The following is a 21,594-nucleotide window of genomic DNA, read 5'->3' as shown; positions in this document are numbered from 1 at the left end:
GGGGTGTGCTAGTTGAGGGTGAGGATTACAATATTAAATAGTGTTCAGACCAGCAGAAGTGGGTTCAAGATATATGGGTATTTTCAGGGAAAGAGAATTTCAGCCAGCGACACCAAAGAGGACTAGTATGGCTAAAAAGAAGTAAGAGGAAAGAATTGCTTGTGTGGAAGTCATAGAGGAGAGATTTTGAAAATTATTACAGGGTCTTAAACATAGGATTGACATGCTCTGATTTACACTGTTAAAAGATCACTGCGGTTGCTATATTGAGAAAATAATGAAGTAGGCATAATCATTGCATTTAAAATCAGAACATTGAGGTAAATAGGAAAGAAAACAGAAATTGTGAAGAGAATTTTGAAGAAAAGCATTTGTGAAAAGAATTATAACGTTATAAGTGAACCTAATAATGTACATGAAAAGAATACAGGGAATAATGGTCAAGTCTATGAGTAAGAGAGGAAATCAGTAAGCAGTGGTAATCATGGATATTTGCATGGTCAAGAGTGGGGATCTCTAGTCTGCAGCATAATAATCTCCAGTTTCTATAGCTTTCCTTGACATATTGTTCTCTTGGATTATATTTTCTGTATTATCTAAAATTAACATTATGTTGTATGTGTTTTCCAAATATTCCACCTGATTGCTCAGTATACATGTATTTACTGCCCTTTGTTGTACTTCTAAATTATGAGGGAGACCTCATGTGTAGTCTTTTTTTAATGTAGCATCTAGGCAGATAAACCCTGAATGTGAATTTAAATTTCTTTAAAGGCTCCAGTTGAACAACCATCCCCTGGAATTTTAGAGTACAGCAAAAAGAAAGAGGCTTCCTATGGGTTAACTGTTGAGTATTTATTATGATATCATAATTTTGATGGTAGTATTGTTTTCTTCCCATGGCCTTAGCTATCCTCATCCTTTACCATTTGTTTTTTGGCTGGTGGAACAATGGTTTGCTATTATGAAATTTCACTTTATTTACTTTAAATATACAAAAACTGTTTTGATATAAGGATTTTTCAAAGCAAATGCTGAATAGATATATTCAATGCTTTTTTGTGTTTCTGGAAATGAGAAATTGATTGTCTTTTTAAAAATGACAGTTTGCTAAACCCTAAGGTAGCCGAAATTAGAATAACACAGGCATCCATCTGTTGTTAGCTCCCTCAGGATTTCAATCTATTATAAAATTTGCAAATCTGAAAAAATCAAATTAGTTTGGCTGTTTATCCCCTTGAAGAAAGAGAAAAGAAAAAACAGAGAAAGTTCTGCACATTTGCAGATTGTAAATCCATACTGGTATCTTTCCAAATCTTAACAGACAATAACATTTTGTTGGCCCAGTTCTCTGTAACAAGTTGGGGAATTTCTACTACTATAATTGCTTCTTTGAGATGATAAATTGAGTAGTCCTTTTAAGGTAGTAAATATTTTAATGTTTTCTCTTTGTGTTGTTAATCAAAAGACTGAAAAAATATTTAGAAAGTTGCAATTCTAGCCCTAGCTGGTTTGGCTCAGTGGATTGAGTGTCAGCTTGCAGACCCAAGGATCCCAGGTTCAATTCCGGTCAAGGGCACATGCTTGGGTTGCGGGCTCGGTCAAACGCGCAGGAGGCAGCCAATCAATGATTCCCGCTGATCATTGATGTTTCTATCTCTCCCTTCCTCTCCCTTCCTCTCTGAAATAAATATATTTTTTAAAAAAGTTGCAATTCTGTCTTTTGACTACTAAAATATTTTTAAACTATATACAGTTAAACACCTTTATACTTTCTTTGGGTATTCAACGAATATGCTCTTTTCTATTACATTTATGGAGCATGTTTGTATGTTCTAATATTGCAAGTAGGTATCTATATCTATCTATCGATAAAATAGAGAAATATGCTAATTAACCGTGATGCCATAACGGTTTGACCAGACAGGAAGAGGTTGTGTATACATCGGGGGCGGGGCGGCAGGGGCGTCCACATGCCTTAGCTGGGGGAGGGCCTGATCAGCAGCAGCCATGGCTGCTTCAAGGGCCAGAGAGGGAGTGGGCGGCGCGGCGTGATTTCCAATCGTGCGCTGGGCTCCTAGTATAATACAAATATCCCTCACCTCAAGGAAGGAAGACAGAGCATGCATCTAAAGTGATGAATTAAGTAAATGGCAGCAGATGGTAAGATAGAAAATGAAGAAATGAGGGAAAACTGATCATTTTTAGCTGGCTACTTTGTTTCAGGCAATCTGCTGGGGCCTTTAAGTATCTTATTTGCATTGGGTTATTATCAAATTAAGGGTTTTGTTGTGAGTACCATAGTGTTTAGTGGAAAGGATGATCATTGTTGACTATACTGGAAGATAAGAGGAGGAAGTGATAATAGAGCAGGACAGATGGCACTAGTACTGCTATTACAGATGAAAGAGATAGGATAGGAGAAGACTTATGGGTAATTGCATAATTAAAGACATGGAAAGAGAAGTGCTTTTTACCAAAAAACACTGACTATGCTAGTTAGGAGACAGACTCTTATAGTAGTTTTGTCACCAGGAATTAGATTTTAAGTCATTACGAATTGAATAGAATGGATAGATAAAGCCACATGTTGAAAAAGAAGCAACAGAATCTTCAGACTTGCTTTGGGAAAGAAGGACCTAGGAGGAAGAATACTGACTGGTTAATATGTTTGAGTGAATGAGAGTCCTCTCACTTTATAACCGATACAGCAGGGCTTCAGGAAAGTCAGTAAACAGTCAAGCAGCCACTGCTTCTTCAACCATGAATTCATCTTCAAGAAGGTCTTTACTCTTCTGAAAATTTACTGTTTTCCATGCCATTAGCCAAGTGCCAGGCAGAGTAGATTTGATTTCTTCTACCACTGCTTTTGTTCTGGCTCTGAAAACCACAAAATAGAACAGAATGCATGGCCAGAGTGAGTGATATCAGTGAATATTAAGTAAAATTTTTTCAACTCATTTTGTTCTGAGACTATTATATTTATAATTAAAATGACTGGTTATTTCAGATAATTGCTTGAATATTAATGCTGAGATTGAATTACACATTGCTAAGAAACTAGGGTAAGTAGGGCGCTTTAGGTGTCATTGTTTGGTTGAATTTTTTCAACAACTTATTTTATTAAGCTTTTTATAGACTCCAGGGATTAGGGAGTCATATTATCCATTTGTTAGTTGATTTCAATATAAAGAATATATTTTTAAGTCCAAATCTATTTCCATATCCACCTTGCTTCTAGATTGATATATAAAACACCACTTATTTTGTTGTTCAGTGGATGCTTGTTCATTCATTTATTCATTCATCTACTCATTCATCCACTCAGCGTTAGTATTATTACAAGCACACAGATCTGTATATTAATGAAGATAAATATTTTTATGCTTAATAATCCAATTTTATATGTATTAGAATTCTGTTATCTAATTTAACTTAAAATTGTTCTGGCAATAGTTTATAGAAATGAATATTATCGTATCATATTATGATAGTTGATAGCAGGTAGGAATATACCATGACAATAGGAATATATAAAGTTGGCATGTTTATCTTATTGAAATTATTTAAATTTTGCAAAACCAGCCAATGTCACCAATACTATAGCACTAAAGTTTTATATATTTAAAGTTGGGAAATTAAAATCTAATTATCATAGAATATAGGATCACCAGGAATGGATTCAGGTACTGAAACAAAAAGAACTTCCTGATGATTACCCAAGTGAATTTCACCTGATTGGATTGTAGTGGACATTGGCAAAAGCTGTGTTTAAGTTACGCTGAATTAAAAAAATGCTGTTGTTAAGACTAAGAATTTGAAATTATGGTGAACATATGAATGATGATAGTTTTAAAAATTGGTCCTTATTTTGTGAAAGTGAAAATAATTTGTAATATATGTTTTTGGTACCAAGTGATGGAAAATAAAAGCAAACTTTTTTTTTGTCTAAGCAGAAAATGAGGCAGAATCATTGTTTCCTATAAATGGGATAAAGGTGTCCTCAGCAATCTTTCTCCTTCCTCTGTCTCTCCCTCTCCTTGTATGTTGCATTTATTCCCCTCGCTAGAGACCCATGGCACCTCATAGCCCTGTAATTAATAAGGACAGAAATCCCTACTTCAGTCCAGTTTGAAAAATCTGAAGAGAAGACACTAATAGTCTCCTTTGCTTAACCTGTTGCTACAAGTGAAAAATGGTTATCATTCTCCCCTAGACATAGAAGGTACATCTGTTAGGTACATATGCACCCCTATGTTTATAGCAGCACAATTTATAATAGCTAAGATTTGGAAACAGCCTAAGTGCCCATCAGCAGATGAGTGGGTTAAAAAAAACAGTGGTACATCTACACAATGGAATACTACGCTGCTATAAAAAAGAAGGAACTTTTACTATTTGCAACAGCATGGATGGACCTGGAGAGCATTATGCTAAGTGAAATAAGCCAGACGGAGAAAGATAAATATTACATGATCTCACTCATATGTGGGATATAATGAACAACATAAATAAAAATATGTTGTTGATGAAAAAAAATAGATCCAGAGACTAAGGAACACTGATCAGACCATCCAACCTCAGAGAGAAGGCGGCGGGGGTGTGGGGGTAGGGGGTCAGAGATCAACCAAAGGACTTGAATGCATGCATATTAGCATAACCAATGGCCACGGACACTGAGGCAGTGGGGGCTTGTCCTGGAGGGTGGGAGTGGCATGCAGGGGGCGGGTGTCAATTGGGGGGGAAAGGAGACATATGTAATACTTTAGACAATAAAAGAAATTAAAAAATGGAAATAAAACACTTTAGGTCTGTGAGGAATTCCTGGGCATGAGACTTTCCGTGTTAAAACCATGAAAGTCCTAGGTTAACTAGGAGAAGTAGGTTACCTTAACTCTAAGAGTACTAAAAGATGAATTATTGCTGGTCCAAAGAGTAGATGTTTGATAACAGTGATGCTTGATTTGTTCTTCCCTATCTCTACAGATCTCAAGTCTACCCATATTTTAAGGTTCAATTTAAATCCCTTGCCTTCCTAATCTCTCCCTCTTATGAATTCACATAACATTTTATCTGTACCATTCTTATTCCTCTTAGCACTTTAAAAAATTAGAGCTATCTATATACAAATTTTATCTCTGACACTACATGGAAAGTTCCTTTAGAACATGATGTATTATTTATCTTTTATCCTCCATAGCTTCTAGCCTGGTGTGCTACACCTACTTTTATCAGAAAGGCCTATTACAAGGAATGAATGAATCCATGAGTTAAGTAGATTATATTGATAATATGCGATGCACCAATATGTAATGGGAGGGAAAGAAAGTTCGTGATATGAGATTTGGAAAACGTAGCCTTTGGTCCTCTCTACCACTAGATAATATGTGATTTTGGACAATTCCCTTAATCTTGTATATTTGTGTATATGCACACTACCATTTCTTCAGCCAAAAACTGAAAGTTTCAACTAGACTTTCAGTGCTATCTAGTGATGCTTTTCAGTGTTCATTGTTAGCTTGGCCAGCCAGTGTTCTCAAGGACTAAACTTTCAACTTCTCTTATAGTTCTCCATCTGAACAACCCCTCCTTCACAGTTTAAAATGTCTTTGTACTTTTATTAATAGGTAAATCTTTCCAGGTGCTTTTTCTTCTTTTTTAATTGAATTTATTGGGGTGACATTAATAAAATTACATAGGTTTCAGGGATACAGTTCTATAACACAACATCTGTATATTGTATTGTGTGTTCATCACCCCAAGTCAAGTCTCCTTTCATCACCATTTATCCCCGTTTTACCCTCTTCTACCCCCACCCTCCTTTTTCCTGATAATCACCATACTGTTGTCTATGAGTTTTGTTTGTTTGTTTGTTTGTTTTTGCTTACTCCCTTTATCTTTTTCACCCAGCTCCCCTCCCCCCTCCTCTCTGACAGGCTATTCTCTGTATATATGAATCGGTTTCTATTTTGTTTGTTTATTTTGTTAATTATATTCCACATATAAGTGAAATCATATGGTATTTGTCTTTCTCTGACTGGCTTATTTCACCTAACTATCATCATAAATCAGCAAACAAGAAGTGTTGGTGAGAATGTGGAGAAAAGAGAACCCCTTCTTCACTTTTGGTAGAAGATCACAATTCCTACTTGACAGAGAATTCGCCTGCAGGAAGAAACCTGTTCACTCCACCCTCCTACATTGTTGTACATTATAAGTAGAATACTGATTATTTTTTCCTGACACTCATGCTTAAATCTTTAAGAAGTAAATGGATATATGTACATGTATATGTATATACATATACACACACACACATATATACACGTATACATATATATACACATACGTGTATATATATTAATAATTCAAAACGTTATATGTATTTTGCTTAATGAAAGTGCAATACTCTAGACCAGCCATGGGCAAACTACGGCCCGCAGGTCGGATCCGGCCCGTTTGAAATGAATAAAACTAAAAAAAAAAAAAAAGACCATACCCTTTTATGTAATGATGTTTACTTTGAATTTATATTAGTTCACACAAACACTCCATCCATGCTTTTGTTCCGGCCCTCCGGTCCAGTTTAAGAACCCATTGTGGCCCTCGAGTCAAAAAGTTTGCCCACCCCTGCTCTAGACTATTTTGGGGATAATAGCTTTTGTGTTTTGAGAACCAAGTGAAAATAGATGATTCAAAACTATGATTAGTTGTTTTGTATTTAATATGCTTTTAAAAATGCTTTTATAGGAGAAAGGTTATTTGTAAAAATTTCCCTGTTAATTTCTTTGAAAATATAATTAACAGTTCTTAAAAGAACAAATTCATCAGTGTTTTCAAAATTCACAGTAAAATATGTAAAAATATTGCTTTCATCAATTTTCAATTAAAATATTATGCAGACTTTTATACATTTTTATAACCCAATTTTCTGTTGTTTTTAGCTACTGATGCAAATGTGAATAACGAAAGTCTTTCATTGGTGCAGCAGCTTGGCATTAAAGTGACTGTCAGGTGGGTGAGTGGGAAGAGATCAGCCAAAGAACTTGTATGCCTACAGGCATAACCCATGGACACAGACACTAGGGAGGTGAAGGCCTGGGGTTAGGGGCAGGGGTGGGCTATGAAGGGTCAATGTGAGGAAAAAGGGGACATCTGTAATACTTTTAACAATAAAGATTTCTTTTTAAAAGTGACTGTCAGGTATATTATAGGGAAATATACCTCCCTTGTGTATATCTAGAATTTTTTTATCAACCTGATATGTGCTTAATAGTATTTAATTTAACAACCAACTGTTTGGTATAATTTATTTTATTTTGGTATATTTTAAATGAAGAATTTATCATTCAGAAAATAATTTTGTTTTTAGGATATTGACACATGATTAAATTACCTTTATAGGTAAATCAGTTATGACTCATTATTATTTCAGAGTTTAATTTCAGTGTATTTAAGCCTCTATGACTATCTGTTTTTCCCCCAGAAATAACTGTAAAAATCAGAACACTGGCAGCACAATTATACCATTTCTAAAATATGATTAGTTTGGATTATCAAGCTATGGTGATGAGTACAAAAGTATCTTAAGGATAGATGCAGAAGTTAAAATGAATAAACTAATTAGAGTAGTTTGAAGTTTTGTACGCAAATTGTAATTTTCAAAGGAGATGGACAAGCTAAACAGCAGTCTGGGAGTTAAGAGCTGAGTCCTGGACCACCTTCACCCTCATTCTTGCTTTTATTTTTTATTTTTTAAATATATTTTATTGATTTTTCACAGAGAGGAAGGGAGAGGGACAGAGAGCCAGAAACATCGATGAGAGAGAGACATCGATCAGCTGCCTCCTGCACACCTCCTACTGGGGATGTGCCCGCAACCAATGTACATGCCCTTGGCCGGATTCGAACCTGGGACCCTTCAGTCCACAGGCCGACGCTCTATCCACTGAGCCAAACCGGTCAGGGCCTCATTCTTGCTTTTAAATGGGAATCTTGATAGTCTCATTCAGAAGGATCAGAGTCACAATCAATTTTTATAAAGATCCATGTGAAAGATGTTAAAAAGACTTGAGTGTTTTTTTATAAATTCATAGCCTTAGAATGAAAACGATGGTACTAATACTAGCTCACCCACCTTTATTACATAGGGCATATAACACATTCAGTTTTGCAGCCTTGTTTTTATTTTAAATACCCTATGTCTGTTGTGAAATGGAATCCATAGATAATATAAGTCACATATTTTTAAAATTTATTATAATGTCTTATTAATAAGAAATAAATGGAAAATGATTTATAATGAAGTTTTGTATAAAACTACAGTATAAGACATAGCTGGCACTCATCGTCGTGACTGACAGCTACAAATAGAGACTTTATTTTGGTGCTTCAAATACTGCAAGGAGTTGCCACTGGCAAAATGACTTTCCAAAATGGTGAACAATGCTTAGAAAGCCATCAAATAAAGCACTGTCTTTCCCTGATTTGCACATGGTTGCATTCAGAATATGTAAAAAATATAGGAAAACATTTTTTATATGAAACAATTCGTTTCAGATCATTATAAGTATCTTTTTAATCGATGCAAAATAACAGGTGGGGCGTTTGCACATTGTTACCATGCTGTCCTGTGTCTAACCTCCTGGCCTCACCGATTACCATTGGTGCCCCAGTCACTATGACAATAAAAAATGCCCCCATAAGTTTCCAAAGTGGCCCCCTGAGAAGTGCCACTCCCATTTAGAATCCTTGGAACAGATGAACTCAAGAATTGCTTCTTAGATTTAACATTCGACTGTCAACATTCTGTGTTTTAGATTAAGTTCAGGTAAAAAATACTTACATTCTACTTATAGATCTATGGTATGTATATTTTCTCTCATTATTGTTTTATTTTCCTTTAAAGTTACCAGTATTTACCAGATGAATACTGCTAATCCAAATACATCATAATTATTGGTAACAGATATAGTCATTTTTTCCCATAAAGAGCTATGCCAAAAGTAGAAATTTGAAAACTTAAAACCTTGAGATTTTAAGAGGACTCCACTTTGATTTCTATAAATGAATTTACAATACAGGCCCTGACCTTTATCCTTTTATATGTTTTGTGGATTTTTAATGTAGGTATGGCAAGTTCCTCAGCCTGTTAAAAGATAGTGCAGAAAGTGATCTTACCTGGGTGTTAAAGCACTGTGAGAGATTCCTGACACAGCAGCAAGCTCCTGTAAAATCTTCTCTTCATATCCTTTTTGAGTGGATTCACAGTTCAACTTTATTCATACACGTTTCATAAGTATTTGATGGGATATCTTTTATAGTAAAATAATACTTTTAACCTATATTAGTGATTTATTTGTCCATAGCATTTTATTCTGTACTTTAGATATACATTTTATTAAATTGAATAGTGATTAAGTTCATTCTTACTCATTCAATCTGCAACTGAATAATTGAAGTTAATGGAATATATTTTCAGACATATATAAGAAAGTTTTAAAATTAGACTGCAATCTAGAAAGTTAATATTCTAGATTTAGTAAATCTAGAATAAGAATAAAAATCCATTTATGATTTTATTTGAAATGGCTATATTTCAGAAATAGGATTTGACTCAAAGAAAAATATATGCAAACTACTTGCATTACTGAATCTAAAAATGTGTGGATTTTAAAAATACTTGATTGTGCTAGTAATTTAGCAGACAACCTGAACTAGAGAAAGGGTGGTACTCTGTGTTCATCACTTCAGGAAGTGTATTTCTACAAAGCAGATCGTTTTTCTTTCAGTTGCTAGTGCCATTGGCCTTCACGGGACATTAAAGAAAAGAGTACATTATAATAGTTAATGTGTAATTTTTATTAATAAAATTTAATTTTACATCAATATCTTATAAATTGACTAAAGACAAAACAAGGACTAAGTATCATTAATATATCTTTCCTTATAGAGATCCTGGAAATGAGTGTTTATGGAGTTGTTATGTTTCATTTTGTAACATAAACTATTATAACAGTTCCTTAACTGTGCTTTGTAATCTGCCTGCAGGGGAGTTATGCTGGCCATGACTGGTTTGTATCTTCTTTGTTCATGATAATGTTGGGGGACAAAGAGAAAACATTCCAATTTCTTCAGCAGTTCTCCAGGCTTCTGACCTCTGCTTTCCTTTGGTTGCCAAGACTGCACATTTCTGTAAGACTTTTTAGCCTGTTTTTAAAGAAGCATTTTAAATTTTAAGGCAAATCCTATTTAACTTAATTGGGATCTTATTTTCTTTGTAGAGAACTCTGTATTAATTTATATTCATTTTTTTGTGTGACTGCTTTTGACTGATTCTCTTTGAAGATACAGCTTTGACATTTTCTCAAATATTTGGTGTCTTACCTACTGGTATCTGAATAAGTGATTAATGGTAATAGATGCATTGTTAAATATTAAACTTGTTAGTAAATTATAGAGTTTTATATATAAAAAGAAAACTACTGAATGATTATTTTTTATTTTGTGAGAAAGAATTTCTTAGTGAAATTACAACATAAAATAATATTAAGTTGAAGTTCATTTTTTTCTATAGGAATACCTAATCCCAAATAATAATTATAACAAAAGTAACATTCATATATGCCTTCTCTGCTAGTTAAAACATGAAAGGGAGAACAAAGTAAAGGAAGTGTTTCATATTCATATAAATACAAAACTCCATTGATGGAAAATCAGGCTTAAAGTAATACTTGAATGAGCTAGTGTTGTTCAACAGGAAGGTCAAGAGATGGTAATGCACACACACACACACACAGTTCTCTGTTACGCCTCACAAAATAATATTTATTCAACACAGGATATTTAGACTTAAAAATTCTAATAGAATTTAAATACACATTTATATATATATATTTTTTTTAACTTTTTTTGTACAATTCCTGTGCTTTTGGTGTGGTACCACTATCCTTAACGATGTCTTGTGTCCTTTCAGCCAGACAGCCAGTCTGTTTTATCCTCTCCAGAAAATAACATTTTAGACTTCTGCTCGGGTTACATGAGGTCAGATGCTCAAAGGTTCATCCAGGCCTTCTCATTTTAGCCCCTTCCTCTTTACCCCCACTTCCAGAGATTCCTGGCCATCCCTTTTTGAGGCTTTGAGGATTCTTCGGGGTAAATTGGGTTGGTTCTCAGCTTTCTCTACTATTAACTTAGGATTCAGCTTTTTCAGGCCTGTAGTCTTTCTGCTTTCCAGTTTCCAAAGTTGTATTGCTTTTGCCCCCATACATTTAGATTCAAATTTTACAGCAAATTGTAAGTCATGGCACACTTGTAACCCATTTGCAGGTCATTAGCAATAGTAAGTCATGTGACCAATCATTTGTAGGAAAGAAAACCAGTGTCAAAGCACCTTCCCTGTTTACATGTAACTGTAAATTGTATTTATATTTGAAGATTCCATGTTCTCATGTGTCATGGCCCAGGCAGAACTAGATTTTTCTTAGTGTCAGGAATAAAATGACTCATCAGAGCTACCTATACTGGAAGAAAAAAAAAAAAACTGAGAAAATGCTTACCGTGTTTCTTTTTTGTTTTTAAGCACATACCTTCTATATTTAATCACTAAAGTAAAATACTGAGTGTTAACTATTTTATAAAGTCCTTGTTTCATATTATGCCACTTTATAGTATATTCCAAGCCAAAAGTTTTACCGATAATTTTTTCATGATTTTAGCATAGTGTGTATATCAGTTTATATGTTGCTTAGATGATATAGTAAATGCTATTGCTATCCTATATGTGTTCTGTTTAACCTTATGTTCTAGATTTTATTTTGAGTTACCTTTAATAAAACTTACCATCCCTAGAGCATTGTGACTAAGCAAAATACATCAAAACACTAAATGTATAACAAACATAATTTATAATTTGATGATTCAGAATACTCTTTGTTGTATCCATGTGGCTCAGAGCTATCATTGATCTGGGTTCATGAACACCATTTACTATAAATTAGAGTTATAAAATGGAAATTAATAGAGCAATTAATAAAATTAGTATAAGTTAAGTTATTGTGATTGTGCGCAATTATTAGAATATTTTCTTGTCATTCAAGCAATAATTTGTTGTGAAGCTACTCTATGCAAGGTTTGGTGCTAGAAGCTTGTTTTGGTTACCCAAAAGTATGGCATAATTTCTTCCAATAAGTATAATGTATAAAAGTAGAAGAACTCTTGCCTTATCTTTGGGAATCCATTACATAATAATGGCTTGTTTTCTTTGAGAATGTAATTAATTAATATATTGCCACCATCTCTTAACAGACCAACTCTAAATATGTTGTTTTTCAATATAACATAGTTAATGTATAAGAGTTATTTCATATATATATATATATTTCTTATACTGCTATTATACATATATTCAGAAAAGTATTATCTAAGTTTGTATTGAAAATTAAAATGTTATGTATGTATAAGTTGACTTTTGCTTTTATATATGTTTGTTATATTCATTAATTTTACTCTATAAGTACTCATTAGTGAAACACATTGTGCAGTTCTTATTATTTTTATTTACTCAATAGAAAGGTTACTTTTTGGTCTTAGACATTAATCTGCAATTGACTACATACAAGAAGTCCATTTAATATGCTATGTATGTTTTGTCATCAGTATAGAGAGTTAAGGTTCTTTGTGTGTGTGTGTACTGTGAGGTATCTTCCTGAGAGCCTATCATAAAATATATTTTCCTACAAAATATCTTTTACTACAAATATATATTTCTGCATGTGAAATGGTAAATCATTTATGATGATGAATGATAAAACTGGAAAATCACTAATAAATTATTTGACTTATGTAATTTTTTAAAAAAATATATTTATTGATTTTTTTACAGAGAGGAAGGGAGAGAGATAGAGAGTTAGAAACATGGATCAGCTGCCTCCTGCACATCTTCTACTGGAGATGTGCCTGCAACCCAGGTACATGCCCTTGACCAGAATTGAACCTGGGACCTTTCAGTCCGCAGGCCAACGCTCTATCCACTGAGCCAAACCGGTTCCGCCATGACTTATGTAATTTTTTATGTGAGCTTGGTTTGTTTTAATTTAAAAGTATTAACATTGTTTTATTAAGAAGGTTTAAAAGTAAGAGTTGCCTGGTAAAGGCAAGAACAAAAAATGCTTTTCTGAAACTTTCTTAATTATGTATTCTTCAGATCTAATTTGAGTATCAATTTTTATTATAAGTCTATAGGTTATAATTGTTGGTCTAAGAATTTTTCTTGACATAAAATTATATCTTCAAGGTTATTCTTTGTTTTTAAAAGAAGCTGTTGTGGTTAAATGTTGCATTTATACTAACTCATTAAAACATTATGAACATTCATGATAATAAATTGTATCTAATAGCTACATTTAAAAAATAACCAACTTTATGAAGATATTGCTGTAAAATACAAGTTTGTAAATATTTGTGTTTATATATCTACACATATATAGTATATGGACATATAAATAAATATAAATATACATGAAAATATAAATATGTGTATAAAATATATTTATAAAATACTTGCTCTGACAACTTTGATGTGAATGCATTATGTATTTTTTCCCCAGTTTTAGAGATGAATTTCTTTCTTTTTTTTAAAATATATTTTATTGAACTTTTACAGAGAGGAAGGGAGAGAGATAGAGAGCCAGAAACATCGATGAGAGAGAAACATCGATAAGCTGCCTCCTGCACATCCCCTACTGGGGATGTGCCCGCAACCCAGGTACATGCCCTTGACCGGAATCGAACCTGGGACCCTTCAGTCCGCAGTCTGACGCTCTATCCACTGAGCCAAACCGGTTTCGGCAAAAGATGAATTTCTTATGGAGTACTCAATTTCATTTATTAGTAGCACAAGTTTGTATTAACTTAGAAAAAGGGGATTAGGCAAATACCTCTAAGAGCTGACAAACAAAAACGTATTAGCATTATGGAATCATTGGTCAAAGCCAAGGAGAGTAAGTATATTGAAACATCCTAGGTATTAAAAAAGTAAAGCATTTATTACTCCTGAACTCACTCATTTATTCTTTCATACAACACTCACCCACAAAATTCCACAAAGGATTGAAGTTGCCAAAATTCCAAAGTGTCAACTTCATTCCTGTGTCTCAGAAAGTATATCATACTGTCTTTATTGAAATTTATGCTTTCTACAGAGTTTAACATTCTGACTTTTAAATTTATGTAACTATAATATTTGCATAATTTGTTATGCCACTACATTAATTTTGAAGTAGCAATTCAGAGGAAAAGATTTAGAAGTTTGATTATTTTAAATTAGCTGCATACTCATTAATTCTCAATTTCTCTTTTTTATGCAGAGGTACCTACCTGTTGACACTATAGAATCTGGCATCCATCCCATATATTTTTGCAGCACTCACTATATTGAAATGCTGCTGAAGACAGAGGTGCCGCTTGTGTTTTCAGCTTTTCACATGTCTGGTTTTGCACCATCACAGGTAATTCATAAGGGAGTAGCATTTCTTCAGTTCCTAGATTTCAGTGTTTTTAAAGAAAATTATATTCTCATCAGATATAGGAAATACACTTAAATTAATAAAACTATTTTTGTAAGTATATATGCCTTTGCATTTAAATTCCTAAACCAACTTCTTCTCCTTGGACCTATTATAACAGATAAGTTTACTTTATAGGAGGTACCAGCCATTCACAGAATTCGAGTTCAAGTTCAGCTCTTCAAAGGTATAGACATTCTGAAAGTCTATGACATGCAGGCTTTGTAGTGGAAACAATATCTTCATCAGAAGGTTAATTTATGGATTAAGTAACTAAGGGCAATAATTGGTATCAGCACTGAGTATCTGTTATGTGAGATGTGTCTTATCCAACAAGAAAGCCTAGAGCTGTGTGTCTGCTGTTGGGATCAGAGAGGTTTTAATGACTTTTCTAGGGCCTGGAATTGTACATGTGGTCACATGACCGTAGCCGCAGATGTTTTATGGTTAAGAATATCTTGATCTTGCAGCTTATTTGGCCTGTTTATGTGACATATTGTATAGATTTCTTAATAGTAAACCATCCTCCATTCCCTTGTATTTGTCCTACTGGAAACACGTTCCTCTTAATTAGTACTTTTCTTAAAATGACATGTGCTTTTATACTTATTTTGAAGAGCCCTTCTGTCATTTTTTTTTACATTTACCTTTATCCGGTTACTAGACCTGCTTAGTTTTCAATTTCCTGAAATTAATGAGAAGTCTAAATATAGCAAGGAATTACATGTAGTAGAAAGAGATACTCTTCCTCAGCCAATTCTAGTTCTTACTGTGTCTGTGCCGAAAACACTTCTGGGAATTTTGAATCACAAAATGTTTACTTCTGGTTGAAAGTAGTTACTTAAGTATTTACTATAAGCTCAATAATCCATTCTTTCAATTCTTCTAAAAATCCCAGTCAGGGAGCAACAGGTTCTTGAGAATTTATTTTTGCCATGCTTATCTGGATTAATACAATGCATATTGTCTAATACCTCCAATTATTTACTGGTTCCTAACATATATCCCATCATTTAAAAATAAACTACCAAAGGCTGTGGGGGAAATTTGCAATACCTCAGGGCCCACTGTATCAATTTGGTATTTATCATTTTGGCATCGGCTTATCAATTTAACTGCTTACATGTAACAAGCAGATTTATCTAATACAAACTACACCATTATTTCTCAGCAGTAATATTATGTTTAAGTTATCTAATTTAAAAATACCTTTTTAATGGTTCCCTTTGTGAGCCACTTCAATAATTTTATGTTTAAAGTATATGTCATTGTTTTATTGAAGTATCTGCCATTTTATTGCTAATATAGAACATGAAACTACTTTTAAGTAACTAAGTGGGTGTATGTAGTTAAGTAATTTTGGGGGTATTAATTTTGTATTTAAAAGCTTATTCATTTTGATCTAACTAGAAACAGTGTTTTTTGAAGTTGTTAATTTATAGACAACTAATGGGTTGGGATTGCTTTATTAATGAGAGATCTGTGGGTAGGTTGCTAAATAAAATAACAGCTTTGTAGAGTAAAAATCTCAACTAGAATAAAAAAATAAATATGTTAGAATTACATATTTATTGATGAGTTTCTTTTAAAATTAACTGAGGTTGGAAAGGAAATAAAAATTAAAATATATATTCTTTCCTTTTAAATGAACAGAAAATCACATGTTCCAATTACCTTTTGACCAGTTTTACTTTTGTTAAAAAGCTGTCCTCATTGAATTTTTTTAACTTTCCTGGCTGAAGTAGAACATATCTTTAATGACTTATCTCTTGGAATTCCTTTTTAACATCATTTGGCATATCACTGATGATTGCACTGGGCTAACACGGAACCCTCAGGGTACACTCTTAGAAAACCTCCCCGTTTTTCTCTTTTGCGTGATCTCTGGCACTGCCACCACCATGGAAGAAGAATTATGGAAAACTATTTTATAATTCATATTTTGTGACAGTGCTTTTTAAAAATGTAAAATTATACAAATGAAAAGCAGAATGTCAAGACTGGGAATGCCCCTTGCGCAGAGTCATTCTTAAAAATGTGTTCCAGTCTTTGCCTCTTCTCATGTGCGAATGCTGCTACTTGAAACGATACCATCTCGCTCCCTGTGCCCCATCTTTACTTGTCAGGTTCTTATCCTTGAATGTCTGCCCAAAATGGTGCATTTCTGTCCAAATAGGGTACATTTCTATACATATTGTGAAGTGAGTTTTCTTCCTTATGAACCTAAAAAGCTATTTAAACGTTTTTAAGTGTAATTAGGTGTGAAAAACATTGGTTTACTATAAAACAATGCTTGAATGTATGTAAATGCCAGAAAATTGCAATGGCATTAGAAACTATACAATAAAGAATTAATTAACAGATTCTGGGGTGACTTTCTTTTAACCAATTTGGGTAAAGGAAGATGGATACATATATTTTAACTTCAGATCTATTTGTTGGAACATATAAAGTTGGTAGGTTTAAAAGTTAGACAGAGTTAGTGATTAGCAGTTTCACACCATTCAACCTGTAGAACAGTAAGGCCACTAGAAAGAAGATGGACAGAACTTGTGACCTCTTTTATCTTTGTCTCCTTGCTAAGCTGTCCCTGAAACTTACAACTGAATGAGACCTGTTTTCCCTGGCTATAGGGATTATTGTATTAATTTCCACTCTTCAGTTGTTTCTCCTTCCTTCATCCAGGGACTCTCATTTTTATTAACAAGGCCTAGTCATAAGTTGATTGGCATTAGTAACTATAGCAAAGAACACAGAGAGAACCCTGGCAACAGTGCTTCAAATGAATTGAAAGTATCTCTTCTAGTCAAAGAATCATTGAATGCTTTAACCTAGGTAGTCAGGTGGGAGCAGGAGGTATTTTTCTTCTCAGTCCAGTAGAGCCACATTATGTGGGTATTTGGTGGACAATGAAAGTTGGTAATGAGCTCTGCATGCCAGCTTACCCTCCTGGCCGAGGTCGGGGAGAAGAATCCTATCAATGTCAAGTGGACAGTGAAGTTGGGACCAAAGAAAATTAACTATAATCTGCCTATTGACAAATATTAGATATTTATAGACATATTCTAATTTAATACTGAGTTGACTCATAAGCTGAATGAAAAGATTTTTGAGCCTAATAGAAGGGAACTTAATATTTGTAAAGGAAAATTTTGTACCTGAGAACAGAATTACAATAAAAAAACAGAAGGAAATATTTGACCATATATAGTTGTCATTATCAATAACAAAATAGAAAATACGACCAGAAGATGAGATGAAACAATATGCCCATAATGGCTGAGTTTAAAGTTTAATGGCTGATATGAGTAGTAATGTATGGAAAACAAAAATTCAAAGACACCGTCTGGTATGGGCTGAATTGTATCCCCCTAAATTCATATGTTGAAGTTTTAACCCCCAGTACCTTAGCATGTGACTATATAGAGATAAGGTCTTTAAAAGTGGTAATTACATTATAATGAGGTCATTAGGGTGCACCCTTATCCAGATGAGTGGTGTCCTTAAAGGAATAGCAGATTTGGACACAGACATGTACAGAGGGAAGACTGTATGAGTATGAAAAGAAGCTGCCATCTGTAAACCAAAGAGATTGGCCTGCAGAAACCAACCCTGCCAACACCTTGATTCTGGACTTCTCCAGAATTATAAGAAGATAACTTTCTTTTGTGTAAGTCACCCAGTCTCTGGTGCTTGGTTATAGCAGGCCTAGCAAACTATTATAACATGTAAGGGCAGTTAAACACGGAATCAGTGTACCAAAATGTGAATCAGAGGTATAAAACACATTTTAGAAATTATTTTTTTAAGGGACAAAGTGATAGAGCAAAAGAAAATTTGGCTCTCTGTATCTTTCACATCTACAATAAATTGAGATAAGCCACCCTATCTGTTCCCATTTCTTCCTCCCTTCTCCCTAAGACTATAGGAGAAGATAGGTTCAATAAAGGAAATCTTTCCTCAGTGGTCATTTGTTGATCATTATGAAAACTAAAATATTGGAAAGTAATTAATTGTCTTAATTTCCCAAGACTGCAGTATCAAAGTATTATAAACTAGGCTGCTTAGAACAACAGAAATGTACTGTCTCAGAGATTTAGAGACTGGAAGTCAAAGTCAAAGTGTTGGCAAGGCTATGTTCCCTCTGCAGACACCGGGGGTAGAACTGTTAGGTGCTTCCTGCCTAGCTCCTAGTAGCCTTAGATGTTTCTTGGCTTCTAGATACATCAACTATTTGTCTTCTAGTGTGACATTTTCTATGTGTGGCTTTCCCTCTGTGCATGTCCCTGTCCAAATTTCCCTTTTTTATATGGATGCAGTCACATTGGAATAGGGTTTACCCTGTAACCTCATTTTATCTTGATTACTTCTTTAAGACCCAATTTCCAAATAATGTCACATTCATAGGCACTGGGGTTAGGACTTTGACTTACTTTTTAAGGGAATACACAATTCCATCCATAACATTAATGTACCAAAATGTTAGCAATGTTGATCTCTGTGTGATTATTTTTTCTTAAACTTTTCTGTTTGTCCACAACAGACATGTATCTTTTTTATATCAGAACAAATGTTATTCAAAAAGTAAGAGAAATGATTTTTTTAGGAAGACTCATTTTTTTAATTATCCCCTTCATTAGCTTTCAGTTTTTATGTTATATAATTCTGTTTGGTTTAAATTGTTTTCTGATTCAGCAAGAGTCCATTTGCATTAATGTAACATTTGGCAATCTGTTATCTGCATAATTATACATCTGTGATTATAGGTAGGGTAGGAAAAAATTCCACCTCTGAATTAAAATAGTCTCTTGCCATTTGTTATCTGTAGAGAGCAGACTGGTGTTACGGATAGGAGGAGGACAGATGAGTAAAGAGGGCGTTTAGCAATGGGCATTTGTACAGTGTGAACACATCAGTTGCCCCCAAGTCCCTAGTCCCAAGGCCATGGAAGTTTTCTCATGCATTAAGCTAATAGGCGAAGTATACTTGTAGGCTTATGTGCAAAATGTCTTTCTATTTTGATTAATGCTAAGCTCTTCATTGGTTTTATGTGAGTTATTGGTTATTGCTTTTTGAAAGTCAAATATGGTCATATAAACTTTCTAAAGAACTGATTTTTTTTTTCAGATTTGTCTGCAATGGATAACTCAGTGTTTTTGGAATTATTTAGATTGGATAGAAATCTGCCATTATATTGCTACTTGTATTTTCCTTGGTCCTGACTATCAAGTGTATATCTGTATAGCTATCTTCAAGCATCTGCAACAAGACATTCTGCAGCACACTCAGACTCAAGATCTGCAGGTCTTCCTAAAAGTAAGTGTCTTTCTATCTAAAGGGAAAATAGTTAAGAATTAATACTAGCTAATTTTTATGAGGTGCTTAATGTCATATACTTTTCTAGACTCACGTATAACCCTAAAAACAACCTTTTGAGGTAGGTACTCTTATCATTTCCATTTTAGAGATGAGGAAACTGAGGAACCAAATTAAGTAAATTGCCCCAAATTATACAGGTGGTGATGGACCTGGGATGTGAAGTTAAGCTGTCTGGATCCAAAATTTTGCTTTTAACTAGTGTGCTATGCCAAAAGGCGTGTTGGTTTTATATTTCTGTATCTTTCTTAGTCAAAGTTCAAGTTTCTTTGTTAATACAGAGGTTTAATACTTTTTAAAAAGCATTTGATATATTTTCTTATACCTTCATATTCTATATTTTCTAAACTTCCAGCTATTTTTTATAAAAGGTTTTATAACAGTTTTAAAAAAGTCATTTCCATATATAAGTTAATATTTTAAAACAAGACATGGTTGCTTACTTTCTCATTCACAACAATGTGACTTTTGAAGCTCTGGGCTTTAGGAAATACATGATATATAAATGTGTGCAATTTTTGATGGCAGTCCAACTCTATTTGTTTTAACTTAAAATCTTCCCTTGAATTTAAAGTATGTTTCCCTTCATCTATTACTTTTATCATCCCACAGACACACACTGACATACATACACCAAAACCAATATTTATCATTTGCTAGTTTTTCTCTTAAGTCAGTGACTAATGTCTATGTAAATTAATTTTATTTTTATTCTTTACCATTACATATTTGTCTGAGCTCTTTTCCATTTAGTGACGATTTTCTGTAAATAAATGTCATTGATCATTTGATTGCCAAACTATCAAGTATTTTATTTCATAAGTACTGAATTAAAAAAGGTCTCAAGTTATCATATATCACTAGAATTATGATCTTAGAAACATTTTTTAAATGATTTGACTTTATGTAAATTAATGTTTATTTGTAACTTTTTATAGTGAAACAGTGACAACTGTAATAATTGTGATGGGTGTGATCGTTTTTTAAAGAAAGGAATCTGTTTATTGCTTTTCAAAACATTTTCTAGAGTGGGGAAAGAAAGTTTACAGACTTTTCAAGCACATTTATGTTTTTTCATTATGTTATGAATGGTTTTTAAAAAAGGAAATTAACTTTATTTCTTTTTGTAAAAGCTTAGTAGAAAGTATTCTCTATAGTTTTGTGAAAGGACTTATTTTTTCACTTTAATATTTATTAATTTAAAGCTATTTGTATATCATTTGTAATGATTTAACTTTTTCTATGTATGTTTTGTTCTTTAAAAGAGCATACGTATTAATTGAATCCCTCCATAGCTCCCCTCCACCCAGTTCCCACTCCACCCTCCACCCTCACTCCCCACCCACTGTCCTCATCCATAGGTGCACGATTTTTGTCCAGTCTCTTCCCACATCTCCCACACCCCTTCCCCCAACCCAAGAATAGTCAGTCCATTCCCTTTCTATGTCTCTGATTCTATTATAATCACCAGTTCATTCTGTTCATCAGATTATTTATTCACTTTATTCTTAGATTCACTTGTTGATAGATGCATATTTGTTGTTCATAATTTGTATCTTTGCCTTTTTCTTCTTCTTCCTCTTATTAAAGGATACCTTTAAGCATTTCAGGTAATACTGGTTAGGTGGTGATGAACTCCTTTAGCTGAATTTTT

At 33.6% G+C, this 21,594-nt stretch overlaps 1 protein-coding gene across 1 annotated transcript in view; it reads left to right on the top strand.

Annotated features, from left to right (window-relative positions):
- The window catches only part of TBC1D32 (TBC1 domain family member 32), a 114,283-nt gene that overhangs the window by 81,862 nt on the left and 10,827 nt on the right, over positions 1–21,594 (top strand). The window contains exons 28-32 of the mRNA XM_006778431.2: positions 6,945–7,014; positions 9,130–9,245; positions 10,040–10,194; positions 14,367–14,507; positions 19,692–19,880. Of these exons, the coding sequence (XP_006778494.1) occupies positions 6,945–7,014; positions 9,130–9,245; positions 10,040–10,194; positions 14,367–14,507; positions 19,692–19,880 (671 nt within the window). The remainder of the gene's footprint in view (positions 1–6,944; positions 7,015–9,129; positions 9,246–10,039; positions 10,195–14,366; positions 14,508–19,691; positions 19,881–21,594) is intronic.

Source organism: Myotis davidii, unplaced genomic scaffold, assembly GCF_000327345.1.
Source record: "Myotis davidii unplaced genomic scaffold, ASM32734v1 scaffold147, whole genome shotgun sequence".
NCBI classification, from domain to species: domain Eukaryota; kingdom Metazoa; phylum Chordata; class Mammalia; order Chiroptera; family Vespertilionidae; genus Myotis; species Myotis davidii.
The sequence above is the reverse complement of the archived record's forward strand: the minus strand, read 5'-3'. Positions and strand labels throughout refer to the sequence as shown.